The sequence below is a fragment of the Amblyomma americanum genome, unplaced genomic scaffold (assembly GCF_052857255.1).
Source record: "Amblyomma americanum isolate KBUSLIRL-KWMA unplaced genomic scaffold, ASM5285725v1 scaffold_12, whole genome shotgun sequence".
Taxonomy (NCBI): Eukaryota; Metazoa; Arthropoda; class Arachnida; order Ixodida; family Ixodidae; genus Amblyomma; species Amblyomma americanum.
Genome location: NW_027526484.1, coordinates 1,917,463 through 1,941,413, shown reverse-complemented (window position 1 = coordinate 1,941,413; position 23,951 = coordinate 1,917,463). Strand labels below are relative to the sequence as shown.

Genomic DNA, 23,951 nt, shown 5'->3' with positions numbered 1-23,951 from the left:
TAAAAAATAAATGGCCACATAAAGTAGTATGTGAGGATGAGAAAATAACTGCAAACTTTTCAGTTTACCGACAAGTTGTGCGCATTTTTTAGCAATGCTAAAGACGCCCCAGAAGCATTAGGCTATGGAAAAAATTAGTCGAATATCTGTAACTCGAACTAGAATTCTTTAGCATTACGCGTAGTTCGAGTTAGAAGGAGCCTCTTTAATGCAGTTGATGTTGACGTGACCAAGTCTTCAGTTCTGTACAAACCGGGTTTTTGGAGTAAAAAGAATCGTAGTAGACTAGAATTACCTGCACGATCTCGACTTTTCAGTGGCAGTTGGAGGGCAGAAATACGAATATATCGTTATATTGTTTCTAAATATTACTAAGGCGGAAAGCTGGTGGCATTTTTTATGCGAATTCCTTAAAATTCTATCCACTGTGGGAATGCCAGGAATAGGAGGTTTTTTGCTTGGCTTGACTAATGTTATCCCCAAACATACTGACTACGAATGCATACTTGTGAAGTTTTGCAAAAAATAAGATTTAAATGAACCATATGCAATCCACAACCGGTACGGTTAACTTAAGTGGCACTTGTCGAAATATTTTGCGCTTTAGACAGTGCCTCCGAGATTCCTACAACCAATCTGCAAAAACAGTAAAAAAATTCGCACCCCTAAAGGTGTAACGCTAATGCAAGCACTCTTTCCACACCGTTATTTTTACTTGTCTTTTTATAAAGGGTGCGCTGAGCACGTCAGCACCTTTAATACACCCATAAACCCTTCAAAAGTGCACGGGCAGAAGGGTGTTGCAGCTCCTTCGAGTGCAAGGGTGCGTAAGGGTGTTCTTTGACTTGTTGAACAAAGTTGCAGTAGTTGAATCAAGCGTGCTTCTAAATTATCTGAGCTATTTGAGCTTTCCCTTAAGTGACGGCTGCAGCCTTTATGCGAGCAGCTATAACTGCGATTTTTACCCCCGTAATATGATATTTAACGAAATTATTTCAGCTGAAGATCTAAGCATTATTGATTCCAAATAGTTGCTTGCTGAAATGGCATATTAAACTTGGAGAAAGGATGCGCGTCATGGCACGAAAGTATTGAGCCTTTTGTGTTAAGCTCTGTCACCTCAGTGCAGCTTCGTATAAATCAATCCAGTTATGCTTACACCTGTTTATATTCCTTCGGCTAAAATACGTGGCACATCATACTATCGTGTAACTGTGCGAACGGGTTTGCTGAAGGCGAGCATCTTTTGGCAAGCTCTATTGTTATTTTTTCGAATATATTCAGAAAAAAAATGCCGTGACCATGATGCACACTTCACAAATGTTACTCCACAGCAAACAAGCTTAGAAACACCGTGAAACACACATCTCGAAATTATGTTTATAGTTGGGGATGCCGTGACTGTAGTGCAAAGTTAGACACGCCGTCAGCAGCTTTTCGCATAAGGATTGGCTAGCTTTCTTCGAAGAGTGCACCGAAAAATAAAATGTCAGTCTTTTGAAGCAATGAAAATCTATGAAACTAAAGCAGTCGAAAAAAAGGGTGCAACTGTAACGATCCCACCTTACTATGGGTGTGATAAGCCTAAGTTTTATCCTTTTGGGAGGGTGCAAGGGTGCGAATTATAGACACAAAACACAACCCTTAAATGAGCAATTTTTTTACAGTGATATATAGCGGTCACAGTAGCAGACTGTTCTGTTTTAAATTCACAAAGGACTTTGTACCCTTCCTTCGCATTTCAATGCACAGGTTTGCGCTGAACAAACCCAGCTTACTGCGTAAATGGCTCCAAACCATGGGGCAAACGTCCTTCAGGCTCAGTAGGCACCAGTCACTTTTCTCCGCAAACTTCGAGTAAAGTGACTTCGGATGCTTCGGATCTCGAATGAACTGCGTGGGTAGCTGGGTGCATAAAACATCAATGAAAACGAAACTGAACAACCACGAAACCCAATCAATTGAACAGACATCAAGCCACCAGATGTCACTCTGAAATCACGTCTTCCCAGCATACCTTGGGCGTCCTTGGCGGATTAAGTGCAGAACGGCTAGCATTCCCTCTAGATAGTATTTAGAAACTCTATGCTTATCGTAATTGCACAAGAGGCAAAAATTTAACGCCGAAAGGTTACATACTAGGTTAGCAGGATGTTGCGTAGTCGCCACTGCACTGAAGGTGTGTCATACGAGGAAAGACAAAAACAAAGAAGCCGTTAGGATGACAGGATGAGCAAATTATTTAAAATGCCAAGACTGCGCGAGCCGTCATAATGTAAGCTTTCCGCAAAACAGCCATGAGAAAAATCCCCGCAGCAGTCAGACAGCCTGCAGGCAGTATGTTTCACGCATACGCGTTGAAACAATGCCTGTAGGATGTCGAGATACGACTACTCAGCCAAAACGACTTGGCAGCGGCCAAAACAAAGAAACATAAAAAAGAAACACAACGCTTTGAATGCTCCAAACATGCCAACGCCACACGCCATCGGAAGGTCCCTGCCAAGAAAGAAGGCGAGGGCGAAGAGCCGATCACACTTGCGCTCTTTCCGTCTTTCTACGGGAGAGGCCCTTTTTGGAACGGCGTGCCGTACGCGCGTCATGAGTGCGCGCTTTATAAAAGGGGTGAATGGCGAGTGGCTGCCTTTCGCACGCGTGCGCCTGATCTCTTCACACACTACTACTGGGACTCCCATGCAGATGCGCTCTTTGGAAATTCCCTTCTCTCGTGCTCCCATTTAGGAAGGGCTTCAGGCGTTAGCGATCGAGCTGGCAGTTTTCTGAATTTTAGTTTAGCGGAGGACAACTTTGTAAGACATGCATCAGCCTAATTAAGTATCTGCAAGCAGCCTTCGTGTCATTTTGCTAACTTGCACCCCTTCAAATGTTTTAGGAGGTTTTCGCAACATCATGAGTGTGCAAAAAGTGGTTCTAATCGTGGTGACGGTGCTTCTTTGCGGGTGCCTCCCGTGTTGCCTCGGTGGCAGTGGGTCTGACGGGGATTCCTCGGCATCAATGACGGAGCAGCAAAACGTGAGCTATGTAAGCAAGCTCAAAGAATGGATCGCCAGTGCCATGAATCGGGCGTCCCCGTCATTGACGAGGAAGCTCCTGGAAGCCGAAGTGTCGGCCGACTGCAGCGTCGGTCTTCTCACGCTGGTGCGCGGAGTCCGGAACTTGGAGCCGTGGGCGCTGCGATGTGAGTTACGCTCGGAGCAGATCATGAAGTTCAAGTGCCTTGTCGCATGCGGTCGCGTGAAGTGCGATGTTCACTCAGCGATTAACCTCACCTGTAATACAGTGCTCATTCTTTCCCTCGCGGAGTGCAAATGCGAACCTGAAGTGCGCATGCCCAAAGCCACAATTAGCATTGGGCATACGCACTCTGCTCAGTGATTTCATTAGGAATCAAACGTTATATGGCTTGCGAAACTCGTTTTGAAATAACTAATCCCTTCCTGAATATTAGCAATTGTTCAGCACCAGTACCAGTCTAACCTACATAAAGCGATATTTCGTAGTTTTAGGGGAAGAGACTTGGAAAAGTTCCAGTTCATAATGATAACATCTAGGTTGAATTAGAGGCTGGAAGGGCAGAACGCAAATAGTAGTCGAGAAATACTTTCACAGCCCTAAATAAAAAACGGGTACATCTTGCAAGGAGGCAAAGTACCTGCGTGAAAATACTATGCAGAGTAGCTAAACTTCGGACCAGGGTCGGAACGTAAATATTTTTCTCTCCCTCTCTCTTGCTCTCTCGCCGCCTGGGCAGAAAAGAAATGGCAGCAAACAAACACGCTATTAAACGACGCGTTCTGTTCACGTTCGTGCTTACTGAAAATATTTACTTGCATACGCTTTTTTAGTGAGTGTTCGCAATGCCCGGCATTGAAAAGCGCATGCTGAACATTTTGCGCCAATATTTATGTGTCCGTTTTGGTTCCTGAAGGACACGGACGCTTTCGTAGGTCATCGGTTCTGACTAATTATTTTTTAGTTATAAAGTAATTGTACTATTAATTTTTCATTAAAAACTATAAATACAGAAACATTCCCCTATGCTACTAGGTTTAGGTGACTATTGCCTACCTCTATACGCGTGTTTTAACATTACAAGCCTCTCATTTTTTTTCTGTCTGCTCAATAGCTTAAAGAGGGCCACAGCTCTGAGAGCTTGATACCATAGGCAGCATACGAATGATCACGATCAGCTTCTGCTCTCACCGTTTGATGACATTCCACATGACACTCGCGGTAATGTATTAGCAAGTACTACGTCCGCCGCTATACAGGAGGGTGGTGCTAATGAACACTCTCAAGGTAACGTTACACCGAACATTAATACTCCGAAAGCAAAAGACGCGACAGCCAGCGCCATGGCTCAGTTGCTAGTCCACTGGACTCGAAATTCAAATGTCGTGGGCTAGGCGGCATGTGGTAGTTCTTTTCTGCTTTGTCATCAATTATGTTTCAGTCATCAAGTACTTATATTATTCATTTCAAATGAAAAAAATATATAAAGACAGAAAGATACATTCGTCTACTCTACTTGGTTTCGGTGACTGTTTTCTTTCTCGCCTCATGAGTAAAAAAGTGCAAAATTTCGCCTGTTTGGAACAGCGCAATGTAACAGGACACAAAAGACTGGAACGAAAGTCTCGTCAGGTAATCCAGACGGCTGTATATGCAAGCGGCTTAATAAAACACGCCTTCCTGTATAAACCAAATATTTAAGAACGTGAACCTCATGCTTTTAAATGTAGCCTGAGCACTTAATCGACAAAAATGAGAAACATCGGTGCTATATCTACCAACGCCTCTGTTCTGGGTAGATATGGTAGAAAGCTATACCGGGAAATTTTTTTTAGAAGACGCAAAATTTTTATAAACACAGTTTTTTTAGGTTAAGAGAAGCTTTTTGTGTCATAGTAATAAAAGTGTAGGCGGACGTCAAATAACGGGTGAATCTTGTTAACTACTAAAGTGATTAACTAAATTCTAATACTTAAATATTTAACTATTACCGATAGGCACCTCGTGACGATTAGAGATTTGTATATGGTCGTTAGTAATAGCCAAATCAGTTTTTTAAATTTCGTAACCGCAATTGCCCTCACCGCCGTGGCTCAATCAATTTTAATTTCGCTATTTCGACTAGTTACGTTCTCTGGAGGGGTTGCGTTGCCTGCATACTCTCCGAGAGCGCAGGCAATTTGGTAAAATCTAGCCAAAATTTCTTCAGTGACAAAGGCGAGGGTGCTCACGTTTTCGAAATTCTAAAAATTGATATCGCTATTACTAACGGACGGCTACAACTCTCTAAATGCAACCAGGTGCCCATCGCTAATAGTTTAAATGTTTACTCCTAAAATTTAGGTAATCATTCACTAGTTGGCATGATTCAGCTGTTTTCTGACGTCCGCCAACACTGGTATTACTATGCCGCAAAAAGCCTTCATTTTCCACAAAAACCCTAATTTTTAAAACAGAAACTTATAAAAAAAAAAACACCCGGTATAGAAAACAGCTGAGCAGGCGACCGAGCATAAATAAGTGATCCGCATCAACAACGCTCTGAATACGACCTCTGGTTGGCCGCGCTTTTCTGTATGTGCTTGGTCCGTAATTAGCCACATACTTTCCTGCTTTCCTGTCCCTTCAATTGCTATCCATTAGTGTAGCGCTTCGACGTGGGCTAGCAGCAAGCAATCTAAACAGCAAAAAGGCTTCTGAACGCTTCCCAAGTTCCTCTTTGGCTGCGTTTGTAAACACGGATGCAGCGAGATTATTGAACAGCGTTAGGAAGCCAAGATGCGCAGATTTGGCAAGCCCAATGTTCCGCAAGCTGTTTCGTTATCAATTTAATCGGATGTGTTCTCGTTGCTAGCTGCCTTCTGGACAGTCCAGGAGGAAATGATTTGGATTTATCGGTGTTTTTTTCTGTACCTACCTAAGTAGTGCTTTCTTTGCTTCTTTTTTGTTTTACGGTGGAAAGTGATGTTTACAACTGGTGAATTATAAAAAGGGTGTCCATTGCTTTGAATCTCAACATATCTGACATGTTTTGACTCGTTAACTTTATCTTCATTTATTTCCTTCCTTTGCGGTATAAGCTTGTCGCTAGCCGAGAAAGACCACATGGACTTCAGCAGGAACTCTAAATATATATCTGCGCTTCAGCGACAAAGGACAAAAGAGAAGCAACAGAACGGAGGCACCTCGTCTAAATTTAATGAATAAACTTAGTCTAGCTGAGGCTGCGAGGGGTGCAGTGGCACCGGACCGACCTCTCGCGTAGGACCACAATTTATGAAATGTCATCCCCTCATGGCGTACCGTTTTTCGGCTTAGCGCCGCTTAACAGTACCCTGCGGAGTGAGCAAACACAGGGTGTATGCAGCTTCGAGCAGGTAAAAAGTAAACGGGCGTGCCTGGAAAAACCCAGAAACAAGCAGGAAGCCGGCTGGGGTTACATAGGAAATGATCGAGATGACGCCAAATTCATTGAATAAGACAGAAAACGTCACTAATGGAAGCTTACTCTGAAAAATCGCTACAGGAGTGTTTCATGTGCCGCGAAGAGGTATGAAGGCTGTAAAAGAAGTGAAAATGAATGCAAAAGCGGGGAAAAAAAACACGCATGAGTAAAAACCATCTTTACGGAGCAATTAGGGTGGAAACCAGGAAGTACAGTTTCACCGTAGAGCTTGTAGTTCCTGGCATGAAAAAGCAAGATTTCTAGCTAAACCTGAGTAATGAGCAAAACGGGGAAGTATGGGCCTTTTTTATTCTTAGAAGCAATCACGAGTGCTTTAGAACCGCTTCTATCTCCGTTTCTTCTAAAGAATATACCTTTTTGGTTGGCCCCCTCCAGTAAAAAGCCTCACTCGTCAGTCTACCTTTTCTAGATTATTATCTTAGGAACCTTTTTACCGTTTTGCGTACGTAAAATTTTCCCCTTGTTCTCACATTGTTGTTGTTATTGGCGATACATGAAATGGCGGTAGTAATGCTGTTAGTGTATGCTTTTGCGTTGCTTATCCAGGCTTGTAGGTTCATTCTGCTAATTTTTTATCTTCGTTTCTGTCCCCTCACACAAACCAAGTTTTCATTTGTTTCCTTATTGCTTGTTTTGTTTTGAACATGATTTCCATTTGTTAAATCCGGCTTATACAAACTAGTCTTGGTTGATATTTTTCATATTTAGATGTTGCGTACCTTCACTGTTCCTGTGGTTGCTGTTCTGTGCATTGTTGATATGATTCAAACGATTTCACAGCGATGTTTTAATAGAAGCAATAATATTTTTATTCTCCCTGTCATGTGCAATGCAACGCAAGTAGGCCACTTAACGGCTATAGTTAGTTTGCAAGATCGTACCTGAAATACAGAGCGATCCGCATTCATATGAACAAGGAAAAAAATTAAAGGTAATAGAGATAAACTTCATAACTTGATAAAAAAGAACTAAAACTAAACCTAACAATGCAGTAAATTACTCTAAACCTTGACGGAAACTTTACCATTAAATCTTCAATAATTCAATTCGTCAGATTGCCTTTAGAAATCGCAGATAAGTTCCCATCAAGCAATCTGTTAAAAATATCCAGAACATAAGCCCAACGAATAACAATCTAAGAAAATTGTTTTCAAAGCTCCCAAGTGGTGACCTTTTCATCAACGAAAATTTGAAGCTTGGGAGTCCTAGTTCCAGGAATATATTTGCATCTGGCAATAAACAGGAACGCATAAACGAATAAAACTTCCATTAAGCACAGCCAATGATGGTGAATGGCTCCCCTATTCCAAGAAGCCATTGGACTTTCGCTCCCGCCATTGCTGTCGCCACCAAGCCTCAACGGTGCGCAAGGTCAGGGTTGGTCAGCACGACCTCCCGCTGCTCTTGCTTCGGGTTCCTGATTGCGTCTATTCTTGAATTGTTTTTGGAGATTCACACCACGTGTTGAAGGTTTCCCTTTTGTCTTTTCGTTACAAAATTGACATTCGGCTTTATAGACGATTGGGAATATTTTATTAGGAATTCTAGGGCTATAAAACTATATAATTAATCGGAAGAATTAGAGACAACATTTTAAAGAATTTTTTTTTATATTTATGTCCACTCTGCATCTTTAACTATCCGAAAAGAAGCCAAAGAGAATATTGGCATTTATTAATTTTTGTATTTAAATGTTTCTTCAGTTCTTTCTTTTTATTTATTTATTATACGCCTACATCTACTTGAGACAGAATTGGAACAGTGAATTAGAAGAAAATTAGCACGGTAGTAAAATCTCTCCAGTTGACAATTCATATAGCCTTCGTACAAAGCGGACGGGATGTATTATAAGTCCTGGGGTGCTGTCCTTAAAAAAAGGGGAATCATGTGGGCCGGCGCCACACGGCGATATGCAAAAATTCAGGGGCCACTTTGTTGACCTAAAGTTCGTTGAGGCGAAAGCCTTTAGCGTGGTATTGCTGCTTGTGTCACTGATGTGTGGTTAAGATGTTGATTAAGTACACAATTGTGTTTGAGTCTTAAATTCTGGAGACACTGCAGGGCGTTTGGGAGGCATCCGTCTGATTCGACGCCTTTCAGCAAACTCTCCCCAGCGTCCTAGACAAGAAGTACATATAAATTGTCAGGAAGTAGCGTAGTCGTTCGCACGGTCGGCTGCTGAACGGAAGGATGGTGGTTCGAATCCCATCCTGCACAAAGTTTTTTTTTCATATCGAGTTGCTGAAGAGCGTAACGAAAGGACTCACCGACGTACACGGTCGTGAGCAATAGCCATTAAACGCTGTCGCCTTAAAAGCGTTGTAGAACAAGAAAGCGTGTTAATGCCGCAGTAGCGCTTTCTTCTCCAATGTCTTTAGTGGTAGTATCGATGGCGCCGAAGAATGGCGGCGGCTTCGTTATGCTAAGTGATTCCTCGCCATTTTTGTGAAGTTTGCGCAGTCTTGAAAGGAATGGTACAAGAAAATTATTTCCAGCGCCGTGGAGGAACCGTCGCCGAGGTGCTGTAAGAACCGTGCCACGACAGTGTGATCAGATATAGTCGGCGTCATGAATTTTTGCCGTAGACATGACAGAAAGCAGTTTACCAATAAGTGGCCGCACAGGTCGAAGGGGAATAGCCGGCCTTGAAGAATAAAGGCACGCAGATTTTACGTACAAAGGCGTCATGCGACGAGTTGTCTTCAAACGAGACATTTCGCAATGAACGCACAGCTGCCACTGCTGTCAAAGGTATCCTCAAGTCTGTGTTGGGCGTGGCTGCATACACCTCGTAAATGATGCTCTCTGTGCGATCCCTTTCCGATGCTGTCACTCTGGAGACCATGGCTTTTCCCAGCTCCGCGAAATTAGGCAGAAATGGCAGCGAGACTTCATGAAACACGCGCGGCTCATGTTTGAACTCGTCGGGTTCAGTGTCTCCTTTTATAAGGAAAAAACGTGTCTCTTAACAGTTGCACGGAGGCCATGACATCCTCGGCCAGAAACTGTGCACTGTGCAGAAAGACAGCGTTTATGCACACTATGTTTTGTAGGCTTGCTTGAAAACGATGACACGTTGAGTTGCCTCATAACGGCCAAATGCCCTAAGGCAGTCACGTAGGCGCCGCCAGAGAAGTAATCGGGGGTGATTCAACATGGCTGCGTGTTCTCAGCGTCCACATCACTGGAGAAGTATCCGTCTTTCTTTGAAATTGTTCGCGTTCATATAGCTACGGGTTGGGCAGGTTCAGAGCGACTTCCTCCTGCATTTCCACGTGACAAGTAGCGTCAACTACAAGAAATTTAGAGATGAAAACCCAGAAACATAGAGCATAGAAGAACACCTTCAGCGCCTCATAATTTGATAAATACATATAATATGCTAACAAACTAACATCAGACGTCATATTTCCATCATTTTTGCAGGCAAGAGGGAAAACCCATTCCCCTTCGTCACAATAGCACTACGTGGTCGGTTACTTGGGGCGGTAATTCAAGACCAACGACGCACGCTGCTTTGTTGTGGAAAGTTCTTGAAACTCTCGGTTGCATTACATTTATCTAGCGCAAGTGGACTCTCGGAATTGTCTGGAAGTACATAATGGTGCAATGGTAGAAACTAATTCCGCTTTTGAAGGCGGCAAATGTATAAAATCTTTACAGTCGGAGTACGAATGAGTATACCGTTTATCAAACTGCGTTGTCACCCCAAGGCTAACCTTGGCCACATCCTGCATAAGTGCCCTCAGGACATTCCGCCGGAGAGCCTCCAGCTGTCGAACTCTGATCAGTGGCAAGCCACGTTGCGTGGCTCCGACATGGATGTCCAACTCCACGTCTTGAGCAGAACCATAGAGGTGATTATACAAAATTTTAGCGCCAGGACGTACTACACACATGAATGAAGAGAACAAAGCCCCCGTGTTGCCTTCTTTTTTAGGTTTAGTATCTTGGTGCTAAAATCCTTTCATAATTTCTGACAACAAATTATCCCAACAGCGAAATATTTTAAAGCTACATAGATGACCTAAATCCAAGGGTCAAGGCCTCCTGACGAGGCTGCATCCTCACAGGCTCCCACCACACTTTCGACAAAGGATAAACGTTTACCCTCTCTCTCTTTCGGAATTTGAAGGCTTTCGCGGATTGCGTGCCTTTCTTGGGCAAAAAACGCAATTTTAACAAACAATACAGTGAAACGGCACTGATAAAACTAATCGTCATTTGGCGATCACCCCTTCTAAAGGCATAATGGCGTATGAGATATTACAGTTCCTGTCTCAGGCCAGTAAAATTTGGTAAAGGAATCATTTGGCACCACTCAAAAAACAGTATTTATTATGCTCTGCGGTAGCTTCATTCCTTGGTGTCAGCAAAACTAGAGAAAATTACAACTTTGCTATTGTCAGGTAAAGCAGTAAAGCCATAGTTTACACCAAAGGCGTCTTGTTTATATCTCTTCCATGTATTCGGCAGCGGGACCAAAGAAAACGATTTTGCACCCGGTCTGAGAAATGCTTCTTTTTCACGCAGTGATAGACGCCACCGCAAAGTACCCTAGCGGAGCTTTGGCGACCACGCGGGTGGACCTAGGTGCCTTCGATGAATGCGTGCAGACCGTTGTGCGCAATGAATACGGTCACGAGACAGCCCGGGCCCAGTACTGCAACGTGGTTGCATATGGCGGAAACAAAACCGACCTGGATGACCTCATCGCCGCAGCTATGTCTATTACACATCCACGGGTGAGAATCACGCCTGCTCGCTTGTTGAGTATTGCTTAGAGGTTTCTTAGGTTACTGTACCTAATGCTCATAATTACCGGACACAAAAAAGTTAAATATTTAATACATTAGAGAAGGCATAAGAGAAGTCTGAGGCAAAATCCTCAGAACTGCACAGACACGATGTGTTTGGCACTGCATTCATTTTTTATTGTTTCACAGAGAAAAATGAGTCTCGAGCAGTAAACTAGAATAACTACATACGTCTGAAATATGCCCTTGAAGATCACCTCAGCGAGGGGTACCAACAGTTCCTTACTTTCTAGCTGTATTGTGGAGGCAAAACGTTCTCTGGACAACAATTAGTATAATGCTGCAACAATCTTACAGCGTAACACCTTAGAAGCACGCTGGATTTATGCGACGTTTTGAATCTATGCGTCTGATAGCACCTCCTATAGATAGAATTCTACTGGTACATTTCGACAGCCCGCATGTTCCCCCAGCTGCGCCTCGTCGTAACAAAAACCTGACGCATTAAAAATCAGAATGTGGCGACAATGCTGTTAGATAATGCTGGCCATTCAGTATAGTTCTAACGAAATCGAACGCTGTTTACATGTAAACAAACAGGAACAATTATTTCGTATAATATTCTGCATCACATTTATTTATTTCGCCGAAAGCACTCATCTATTGCATCAAGACCTATACCCATAAATGCTGTTCTAGGAACGAGAAAAACAGGACGGCTGTAAAACCTTCCCGTTATAAGCTGCAGTTTGCTGCGACCAGTTGTCGGCATGGTAGTGCTAATACCGTAAAACATCGTTAACAAATATTTCCTTCTTGTTTACGAATTCTGGCATAATTTGGTCGTGCAGGGCCCTAAGAGTAAGCACACACACGTCCACGAATTCTTCCGTACAATGCAGTCTGCAGAATAGACAACAGCGCGGTAAATTCTGTACACGCCGCACCATAACGCTTGCCTGCCTGCTAGCCCATGCGTTTTTGTCCGCATCTATTTACCATGCGTCTTCCCCACTCTCCGTGTCGTCAAAGTGCTGCGTGCGAGGTGCCTACCCTGTCCTTCCCCCTAGAGTCAACAACGTGCTGATTCTGATGTGGACTGGCTGTCTTAGGCCTGCAGGGCTGCGAAAACGTGCTTTGCACTATAAGGGTGGCATGAGAACGAACCTCAGTTAAATCACGCCCTCAAATAACTTTCAATCGAAAAAAAAAAACAGAGGGACCTTGAGCTCGGGACTAACTTCGACTTCCCACTAACATCTCCTGAGGAAGAAGGCATGGTCTTATTAACCGCTACGTAATAATTAGGTTGTGATATAAAATATATTGGAGTCCTGATTACCAACGTGCTCTCAGTACATATATTGCCGCCAGGCAAGCGATTAGTTTTGACGTGTGTAAATATTGTGCTGCGTAAAGAAGTTCAGTTGAAACAAACTTTCGCAAAATAATTGAAGCGAACAATTAAACGCTCAAAGCGCGCTTTCGTCGGCACAACTGATTAAAATCAGTCGTTTGAAGATAGGAAATAACACAAGTCAAGAAAACAATAAACTGTTCTCATACTCATATGAGCTACATTTTTCTTCCGAGTCAAACGAAATATAGGAAGCCTGATGCTTGCTAGTAATATTCTACCGGACAGTACAGACTACTCAGGCAACACGGCGAGCTCAAGGCGTTCGATTTATCAAATATAATAATCGAACCACCATTAGAGATTTAGAGAGCTATTTTGTTTCTTTTTGCATGATTACTAAGAAAAGGCTGCGCTTATTCAAGAAAGCCGTTTTGCAGCGCACTAGGCAGATACAGCACGGCGCTCCTAATATTGTTGTCGTCGAGAACGGTCAATGTCGACAATTCATCGGCATCGACATTGCATGCCGCACAGCCAAGTGGTTTTAGGTAGAACCATCTGGCAGCCTGCAGTTTTAGTCTCAACGGGCGCCGTAGCGAGAAACTATAGACAGAAAGATTTGGCAAGCGAAAGCTCGGGGTGCCTACGACAGGTATTTTTCTCTGTGCAGGTAGCCAAATTTCGAGGGCATATCTATGAGCAGAGGATCCCAATCATGCGATTAGGAATTTGCGTGCTCGACGTCTGCAATCAAGATGAACTGCAGCTGATGGCGAAAGCAGGTATGTATCTGCAGCACTGAACCCATGCGAGGCTCGCAGAAAAAATTCCCCGCTCCCGTGGGACAATCAGCCGTTACCATTCCTTCCGGCGAAAACATCTCATTTAGTTGCTGTGGCTAAGGACACCACGATTCGCGAACGTAAAGAACACTCAAGCGCCCAGCTTTCTGCTCAAGTTCTGCATTTGTTAGGCGTATTGCATTTGTTCTTTCAGTGCTTCCAAAGGTTCTTGACGTTACCATCACTGACTGCGTGACAGCATTGGCTCCAGATATGACAAGAACTCAGGTTATTATTTTGTAAGTATGTGCAGTTATGTGTAGCACCGCACTTTATCCGAGGTGTTCTGCGAAGAGGAGAAAGATATTTACTGCTCCTTTCTTTTCAGAGCATTTCTAGGCACTCTAGTCCTGCTCATCGTGCTTGGAACTGCCGTTGATGTGTACTGCTCACGAAGAAAGCAGAAAGGTGAAAACAAAGGTAAAAACGTTTGAATATTTACGCACGTCACCGATTCCAACTTAGATAAAACCGAATGACAAATGCCACTATGACATTACTAATAGTAGAGCAAGTGTTACGATTGACAAAAGAAATAACTCCAGAGGACTGAGAACATGAGCGCCGAATTCTTCAACCTGCATACGCTCGCCGTTTCGAGCTGATCTTCGCGTTTGAGACAATTTCTGCAATGCACCTTTCCTCGAGTCCCCTTTAATTGCCTAGTCTATCAGGGCTCGATTGCTAATCGTTAAACAGATATTGCGGCCTCTTCAAAATTGTCTCCCTTTATTCATGTCTTGATATTTCAGTATTGAAGATTACTCAAGAATTGTTTTTCACAACGTTCCGAAATATTTTTGTTTTAACTAAAACCGGATTTCACATTTCACAGGTCAATTTAGAAAATTTCTCCAAGGCTTAATAGCGAAATGACGACTAAAGTATCGCATAATTGTTATATTCCCCCCCCCCCCCAAAAAAAATACAGAAAGCATCAAGTTGTGAGACAAGCCTCGGATTTTGTGCCATTGAGAACCACGTGCATGCCCACGGAACTCGCTTACGGGCGAAAAAGTTGCATTAAAGCAGATGCGAATTAATCATAGTGCGAAAGCACACGTCCACGCATTCATGGACGTGCAAATAGGAAAGGAAGACCTGCCGTATATACTCCCTTATACGACTATCCCTTTTCGCGTTGCCGTGGAGCTTAATTCCTTAAAAACCAGTTCACGAAGCCAAACTTTTTTCCAAGGCAGTTCAGTAATGATCTTTACACGAAATATGAACTTCTTTGTATTCGGTCTCCTTTACTTCTCGCTCATTTTCATTTCAGGTGTTCTTTTATCGGTTCTGACATCATTCTCTGTGGTGTCAAATACGCGCATGATGCTTCAAATCACGACCAACAAGAGCTCTGACGCCTACAGCATGAGGTTCCTGCATGGCATCCGGTTCTTCAGCATTGTCTATATCCTTGTTGGACACAGCTACGGTGCCCCTTCGGACATTTGGGGTACGTAAGCCTTTGGCCTCTAAAAGAAACCATTGCAAGTTCTTGATAAAATAACAGCACATATATACTCTATCATTGTCGCAACAGGTGTCGGTTTGTCATTTGTAATGTAGTTGCCAACGAAAAGGCACCCTCGACAGCATAAAAGGGGCTTATGTCCAGGGCTCATTCGTATCATTATTTCATCTGACGGGATGTATTTTTGTATTTTGTAAGCTGTTTATGACGGCCACTGTCCTTAATCGTGTTGGGGTAGCTTAAGAAGCTAACGTTTCAAGTGTTTCTGAATATAGCAGTCCAGTTACCAGAGCGTAGTGTAAGCGAAGCGCGCCGGTTAGCAACGCACTTTTCCTACTACGCTTCATTGCAGAAAGACAAGCATGTTCAGCGGTTATTGGCCAATTATGTGCCACAAAAATACCGCGGGAACGCTGCATAATAAGCGTGAGAATTAGTTTCGACTAGTCTGTTATAATGAACGTGAACCGAAATATCAGCAAGTGGTCATTTTTTTTTCTTTCCTTCTCCATCGAAATGTGGCCACAGGAATAATAAAGTACGGTGTTTCTAGCCTTGTGCTCATTGGAACATAAAATGTCAAAAGCTATTCATTTGCCTTGATGCCGCAGGAACCTCAGCCACGTGAACATACATGAAATTTTGATTATGACATGAAATTGCGCTATCCTCATGCATAAAAGCTGTGGTGCGAGCGCTGTTTATGACGAAGCTTCCTCGAAGTGAGAAGTTTAAAAAATTTTGTCTGTCAATATACAGCTAATATGCCCCATGAAAAGTGACGACATTTGCACCGCCCTAACAAGGTATAAATGAAATATGCCTCGAGCGAATTGGTTTTGCAATCGGCAACTATCTTTCGGTACAACCGTGTGTAATAAAGAACGCAAAAAATTCTTTTTTCAGGCATATGCCGCGGTGGTAGTGAATTTGGCTGTGAGGCTCGGATTGTACGGGGGCGACGTTCAACACGAGCCGCGGCTGCCGCCTTTCGATGCAGCCGCAACCCAAAAACACCCGCGTGATGTGCAATGGCAGCGTGCGTTAAAGAATGCCGCAGTCGCACATTTGCCGCGGTCGCGCATTTCACTGTATTTTTATTTGCCCCACAGCTCCGCACAGCTTGCATACTGCGCGCGCAGAGCAATGAGAAAACCTTCAGCTTTACTCATACTTGCTGTTTTCCTCTCCAGCCAACATGGTGAACGCCATAGTATATGCCGACAACTGGGCGAACATATTCACAACTGTGGGATATATGAGCGTCGACTGTTTTTTCTTCTTGAAGTGCGTATTGCACGGCGCTTCAGGAAAGCCCTCAGCGGCAGATGCGGGCGGTGGTCGCATCACATCCTCCTCTTGTCTTCCTGCATCATCTACTGCTTCTTCTCCCAACCCTTTAACACTGCAGCCAACTGCAATAACTAAGAATCTGGCTAGTCCAATTTCTCCGTTCCTTGGTTAGCCGAATTTCTCGTCAACTCTCCCACGGGTTCTCAACGACACTAGGAGGTGCGGATAAGCTTGAGCCAGACGTAGGATATTCGCATGACCGCACTCCCTCGGCGTCGCAGGTCAAAGGCAAGGTTGCAAGTCAGGAGCGTGATGAAAGTTGTGCAAGTCAGCGTTTTTGATTAACTGGCTGAAACATGGTAACTAGCGCTAAAATCTAGTGTGTATCCCGACGGCGTCTTTTTATTATTCCTTATTTATTTCAGCACTACTTACTGTGTTTCAGTCAGTTAATGAAAAGAACCAACTAGCCCACAGATCTTTAATCACGCTCCTATTGGGCCCTGTTCTTTTCCAGTAACTCTAGCGTGTGTCCCGTCGGTGTCTTTTCGTTGTCCGTTGTGTATTTTAGCGCTAGTTGTCATTTTTCAGGCAGTTGCAAGTCCAGTCACGTCCATAAGCAAAGCCAAGCATGCGAGTGATTGAGATACATCCTGCACTAAAGTTTAAACACGATGCCATTTCACAGTGTCATATTGTTAGAAGATGGATTCGCAACACCTTGATAGTCGTGATAACAGGCATGTTCCAGGAGGAACGCTGCCCCATTAGGGCTGCAAGACGGTCGTGTGAGCTGGCGCAAGGTGAAAATTGCAATACATGACAACAAAATGCCGTTAGGAGAGAAGGAACCTAAACCCTAAGAAAACACCGCGCATTTGTACCGCTCCAGAAAACATGGAACAGAAACCCATGAATGCGTGAAAGCTCGTGCTCAATTACTGTACGAAAGAGAAATGAATAAAACGGAGTCGTGGCCCCCTGTGGTTATCAAAAACAATGAACACAGCCCATGAGGAGTGGCGTGGTCAAATCTGTTTTATAAGAGGGAGGTTACGGGGATAAGAAGACGGTCTATGGACTGTGAGCTGTGTTTATGTGGACTTCGATTGAACGTTGGGGAGAGGGGACCTCAAGGAATTATTTCGTTTATCCCCCTAGCCCATTCGTTGTCCTGGCAGCCGACCATGCATGTCAGACCCTACAACGACCCGCTCCAGTCGGTCGTCTAAGTCAACACTTACGTTGTCTGCAGTTATGCCAGATTTAGAAGAGCGACCTCGCATTCCCTCCACGGACGCCGTTAAAACCAGCGTAGCGATACGGAAGCGGCGGCTATCATGCAATGAGGGATGAAATTCACGCTGCCGTATTCAAATAAATGTAACTGATTCCTGACGCCTACACCATACCTATGACGACTGTCAGGATTCTAAGGCGCACAAGCGCTGAAAAATCAAGATCTCTTTTCACGTAAGAGCAACCTCGCGTTATGAGGTTGTGGGGCCGGGGAGCATTATGAAAACGTTTTCGCAACCTCGTAAATAATAAGTAAATAAGTTTATTTTCCAGGCTCAACCGGAGGGTTTCCTGGCTAAAAGCGGCCTGGGCAGCTTGACAGGGTGCCGGAAACCCCTACAAGCAGTAGCACACCAGCTGTACAGGACATTTTGCAATACCAGTCACGCATACAATAGTAGATTGAATAAAGAAAACACTCGACACATATATACACTGACTCGAATAATGTTTAAAAATGAGAACATTGAAATGGTCATACATATGTTGAAAGAAAAATACGTTAACACTCAAGCAAACGTTCAACAATCAACAAGTGGAGACATTGAATGGCATTTGAACAAAATATTTCCGCAGCTCAGCTTTTGTATACCCCGTTGTATGTTGATATGTGTTTAAAAATGGGCCAGATTATAAGACAACATTTGTAATTTATAATCGGTGCGAAAACGAGGTATATTCTATGAGTTAGTACTTCTGGTATGTATGTTAGCACGACGCGTGTCCAAAGATGCTAGGGTAGAGTAAAAATTGACAACTGATGCTGTGGAAAAATATATTTTTTGCAATGATATAAAATTATACAAAAGATCAACGCGGACAATGTTACGTTCTTGGAAGGCGTATTTGGTGGTAGTCATGTTATCAATATTAGCTATTTATCTTATTTTTTTTCACTGCGGCCCATACTAAGCTACAGTATTCAAGTTGTGAAAAAATAATGCATAATAAATTTGTCATTTACATTTCAGAGGTAAAGTTTCACGGCATCGTGAAAGGGCTCCGCAGATCGAAGAGAGTTTTTTGCAGAGGTGTTGGACGTGGGCATCCCAGTTTAAATGACACGAAAAATATACTCCAAGGATTTCGTGCTCTTCAACAATTTCTATTTGTTGATTTTCAAAGTTGAGCATACAATTGGGTGTTGCCGGTTTGTTTCTTGCGCGACTTATTATATCCTTGGACTTTGTAGGATATATGTTTAATCGAATCATCATTGACCTCCTAGATAATTTATTACATTACATTACGCAATTAAATCGTAAAGGTTAGGGCCGGAAATAAGTATTGTGCTATCATCGGCGTATATTACAAAATCAATGGGAGGATCTATGCTAACAATATCATTTATGTATGCATTAAACAAAAGGGGTCCTAGTATGCTCCCTTGTGGGACACCATAACTGATAGGCAAAAGGGAAGAAAGTTCCTTATCTACAGACACCGGCAGACTTCTGTTTTGAAGGTAGCTTTTAAGCAAACTGAGTGGTTTACCACGAATACCATACATTTGAACTTTGTTAGCAAGAACCGTATGAATTAAGAAATGATACGCCTTACTGAAATCGAGAAAAAAGCACATCGTAGACAAGTTCTCACTAATATTGTTCAAAATAATTTCTTTCATTGTTAGAAAGGCTGTTTTTGTAAATTTACCCATTCTGAAACCAAATTGTGATTCAGTTTTTACCCTATGTTTGTCAAAAAACTTTGTTATTCTTGACGAAATAACCTTTTCCAGCCCCTTCAAAAACACAGGGAGTACTGAAACGGGCCTGTAATTTGCTAATACATTTCGGTCGCCCCCTTTATAAATTGCGGACACTTTTGCCGTTTTCATTCTGTTGGGGAAAACCCCGCATTCCAGTGCAAAATTATAGATGTGAGAAAGCAAGGGACAAATTGTGGGTAAGACATATTTACGTGGTTTCATCTGCATTGTATTGATATCTAAGGCTTTGCTGTTACTCATTCCCATATACACATTATAAACCTCATTTTCATCAGTAGGCTCGAAAAATATAGTCTCGCTAACCTGACTAGAGTAACCGGCGATATTATTGTCCGTAGGATCTTGAGATGAAGAAATGTGATTGAGAAAATGTGTGTGTTAAAATATTCTGCGAGTGCTCTTCATTTTATTTCCTTGCCACTTAATAGCATAGTTTTTGCAACATAGTTATTCGCACGGCGACCTACGACATCGTTTAAAGCTTTCCAAGCAATATCTTTTTATTTTTTTCAAGGAACATTTGATACAAACGATTTTTGTCCTTTATCATTTGGAACAGTTCTCGTGCGATCCATGGTTTCCTTATCTTATTGGAAGGAGTGTATTTTACTAGCGGAAAGTGCTTCAAATAAAGATATAGGAAATGATGAAAAATAAGTCGTACGCATCATTGACGTCCGTTTTTTGCAGCACACAAGACCAGTCGAAGTTCGTAATATAGCGCTTAAATGCTGCCAATGAGGCATCTGTGATGCGCTGTACACTAATGGTCTCGTTCACGTTGTTTCGCTTAGCATGCTTATTTTGAAAGACAACAAACACCGGACAGTGATCGCTAACATCAGAAGCAATTGTACCGCAAGAGAGCACATTGGTTTGAATATTCGCAACTATTAAATCAAGTGCCGACACAGTCGTGCACGTGACACGTGTTGCTGTTTCTATTAAGTTCACAAACCCACAGGAAAGAAGCTTCATTTTAAAATCACGTACAATAACGTTGTGGTCGAGAATATTAATATTAAATTCATCACTGCACAAAAGGAAACATTTATTAAATGATGCATATTCTAGAATCTGGTCAAAATAATCTCTAAAGTTTTTCATGTTGCCATTTGGGGGGCGGTATACTACAGAAACCAGCTGGTTTCGTTTTTCCAATGTTAACACTTCATAATCTTCAGTAACTTCACTAAGATTAGGCAGGATGTGGCACCTTTTGCACGCGAGAGTATAGGTAGCAGCATCGCCGCCGCGTTTGTTAGGTCTGTTAAGGAAAAAGACTTCATAACCGAGCAGCTCTAGCATCCTGCAGCCAGGTTGATACCATGTTTCAGAGAGTATCAAAACCGTAAATTCGAAAGAGAACTGTTTTAATAACAGAATGATTTCATCTTGTTTGTTGCCCACTGAGGGCGCACTGAGGTACAAAGCAGTTTCACAGTTACGGTGCCCTAGCTTCACCTGTTGTGGTAGGACAAATTCGTGATAGGTCATTTTTGTTTAGTTCTTTTTGATTACAGAGCAGAAGGACGAGATTTTAGTTGCCAAGTGAGGTATGATTGTCGCCTGCTGCTGACTCAGCACGAATGTTTTATTGCGAGAAGTGCTTGATGAGGTCCTTCTCGCTGGTTATCGGTACAAGAGCCGAGCCGCCACTTTGCTTCAACAATATCTTTCTATTCTGTGACCAAACAGACTTCCACCGATGCTCATGCTTTTTTTTTTTTACAGCAAACGCAAGAAGTTTCTTTTGTGCCGGGCAAAGGTGCTCATTGACGTACAGAGGATCAGAATTTTCCAGGCCAACGTCAGTTTTTGTCACCCTCGTTGTTTTGGCTTTCGGGAGGACTGTATCACGTTTGGCTTGAGACCGGAACTGAACGACAATATTCGACGTATCTGCCTTTCCTGTCGGTACTCGATGACAGGCTTCAATCTCGCTTTCTTGAATTGGTTCTTTAATTGCATTTCCTATCTTTGAGACTATATAAATCACAGACTCGCTGTCATTTTTGATGACACCTTGAATTTCTAAGTCAGCCCTTCTTGAGTATGGCTCAGACAGAATCAGTCGCTTGTCCAAATCAAGCGCTTTGCTTTCCAGATTTGTTTGCATGTTTTGAAGCAAGGTTCTTGTTTTCAGCGATTTCGGCATTTACCTTTTCTTCAAGCTCTTTGATAGAGTCATGTGCAAACTCGATGCTTTTAACTAAGCCTTGCTTTTCGCTCTTCAGTTCTCGAATTTCGTTGCGCATTTCCCGTTCCAACGACTCGCGAAGTAGCTTCATTTCAGCTTTAGTTTCTTCCCGTAACTTTGCTTATCAGCTTTAAAGTCCTCTTTCATTTTTTCTGCCTCCTTTCCAGCCAATCCTAAACGTGTGTCTCCTTACAGTCACACAGCACACTCGATAAGGTTCAGCAAACAGAAACGATAGCAGCAGAAGTTCACAAGACACTTGGCAGCAGAGACGAGCGTCTAATAATAATGCGTATGATCAACGTGCTCTTTTCACTAACCTGCAATGAAGGCCGCAGTAGATTAGATGCTCGCGACTCGCTCGACGTTACTGCCAAATGCTGCGAATGTCGATGAAGGTGCTCCTTTTGTAGTGGATGGGGTCACGTGGGAGTCAACGTAGCAGGTTACGGAGTAGTCGACGATGACGCCCTCTTGAACCAGGAGGTGTAGAGCGTAATCCGTGTTTTCACAGCGGCAGGCTACGGGATGAATCAGTGCCGGCGCCTAGTGCGGCTGCGTGGGTGTGCCCTGCAGTGAAGGCCGATGAAGATTAAGACGCTTGCGACTCGCTCGACGTGACTGCCAAATGTTGGTATGGGACTGGCCGGCGACCATCCGCTGGCCAATCACGTTAGCCAGAGGGATCGTTGCTGAGGCGGTTATTGTGAAGGCCCGTGAGTTCGACTTTGACGACCGAAAGGTCGGCGGTGCCCAGTAACTAACCGTTCTTGTACGTGCACACACCTGAACAACCATGTTTATTCTTAAATTTATGTCGCAAAACTTATGTGAGGGTTTAGTGCGGGCCATGCTTGCTAGAATCCTTCCTTTATTTTGTTTTAAAGTTCTCGGTTTTAAGACCCTCAAGACTGACCAGATAGCGCTTTTACATCTGCCATTCAAGCCCAGCTTTGAGAGAGATTTCTTCTAAACGCGCTGCTTCAATCACCGAAGCGCGAATGCTTTAGAAGGTTAACTTTGTCAGCTGCCGACCTCAACCTGGTTTACCGACACTGCGCAGAGGCGGCTTTAACAACGCAACCAGGTTCAGGCGAGACAGACCACGTCGAAAACCGGAATCATGAAAGCCACCGCGTCCTATTGAATGCTTCAGCAAGCAGCTTGGTTTCACGCAAAAGCACGCAGTGAGAAGAAAGCGTGGGTTCAGTAACATAATGTGCACGTAAAAGCAACCAATATACCTTGTGCTGCACGCCATGACACATTAGTAATCTACGTAGATAGTACAAAAAACGTCCCTTGTCGTACTTTGTCCAAACAGCGCTTAAATACATTAATGTGCTTTTATTAGCCACCACTGTACCTATATTATAAATGCTTTCTTGCAGCGGATTTCTCTTAGCTTTCGTCGTGCACAGGCAAAAGAGGAATGGAGTGATCGTCTTCGTGATTGCCGTAGTCAGAAGGTTCATAAGGTAAGCGTGATCTTCCGTCCATCCGTAGACAAGTGGGTGGATGTAGATATGCATAGATATACGGATTACCTTCGCAGATATGCATAGATAAGAGTCCATACTTCTTATCTACGCATGTCTGCATCAAGCAGTCGTCAGAGGGGTCACCCCTCTTAAAGATCAGCAGACATATATGCACGGAAGGTTAGGCAGAACCGCCATCCAGGGCCATTCCATGGTTGCGAATTTACTAGCCCAGCCGCACCATCGCATTGTCTGGCGTTATGGAGTACGTTTGTCTACCCGCTGTGTACAATGTGTCACCCATATAAGCAGTCGGTTGTCTGTCATATGCAGCCCATGACGATTTCTGTCTGATATATCTTTCAGAATACCATAACCTCGCGTTGGTTCTGTGAATGCAGTCTGACTGTTGTAAATTATTCATTTTACACTAATATTTTTTTCGTGGCTCTTAGACAGTACTTATGATATGAAATAATTATTTTATTTTATTTCATAAACGACCAAAAGAACTTTTGACTTCAAGCTGCGACTTCTGAACAAGATGTGAAAGAAGCGCTACGTGAAAAAGTAGGCCGTTTCGCAGGGCCACAGGGCAAGAAAATGTGGTGATGCAATTGTAGACGTAGCGTTATTACAAAACGAAAACCATCCTTGACCCGCAAACTGGCGCTCTGAATAAAACAATTTATGAAACTACATACGCACAGCAGCGTTTTCTATACTTTGGCACTAAAGCTAAGAGTCCAACATACAGCTGGATCAACATAAAACGTTAGCCATTCACGAAGCAGAGGCGCAAGCAAGCGATAAAGTGCGAGCGAAAACTGTGTCTAGGTATTGCAAGTCTTCGAAGGATTCTTAAAATATTATTTCTGCCGAGTGTATGCATTCGCGAAACAGACGCATACTCACTTAAAAAAAAAAAGCGGCCGCCTTACTCTTTATCTAGCGAAATAGTAACCAATATGTAGCCACGCTGTTAGTAACTGGAGGTAGTTAATTGCATGG

At 43.2% G+C, this 23,951-nt stretch overlaps 1 protein-coding gene across 1 annotated transcript in view; it reads left to right on the top strand.

Moving 5' to 3' along the window:
- Nucleotides 1-2,762: 2,762 nt before the first annotated feature.
- LOC144111896 (nose resistant to fluoxetine protein 6-like) overlaps nucleotides 2,763-23,951 on the top strand; it is a 52,440-nt gene continuing 31,251 nt past the window's right edge. Inside the window, exons 1-8 of the mRNA XM_077644924.1 lie at nucleotides 2,763-3,199; nucleotides 11,033-11,244; nucleotides 13,287-13,398; nucleotides 13,613-13,697; nucleotides 13,787-13,878; nucleotides 14,738-14,917; nucleotides 16,129-16,222; nucleotides 22,851-22,937. Coding sequence (XP_077501050.1) covers nucleotides 2,911-3,199; nucleotides 11,033-11,244; nucleotides 13,287-13,398; nucleotides 13,613-13,697; nucleotides 13,787-13,878; nucleotides 14,738-14,917; nucleotides 16,129-16,222; nucleotides 22,851-22,937 — 1,151 coding nt within the window. The 5' untranslated portion in view covers nucleotides 2,763-2,910. The remainder of the gene's footprint in view (nucleotides 3,200-11,032; nucleotides 11,245-13,286; nucleotides 13,399-13,612; nucleotides 13,698-13,786; nucleotides 13,879-14,737; nucleotides 14,918-16,128; nucleotides 16,223-22,850; nucleotides 22,938-23,951) is intronic.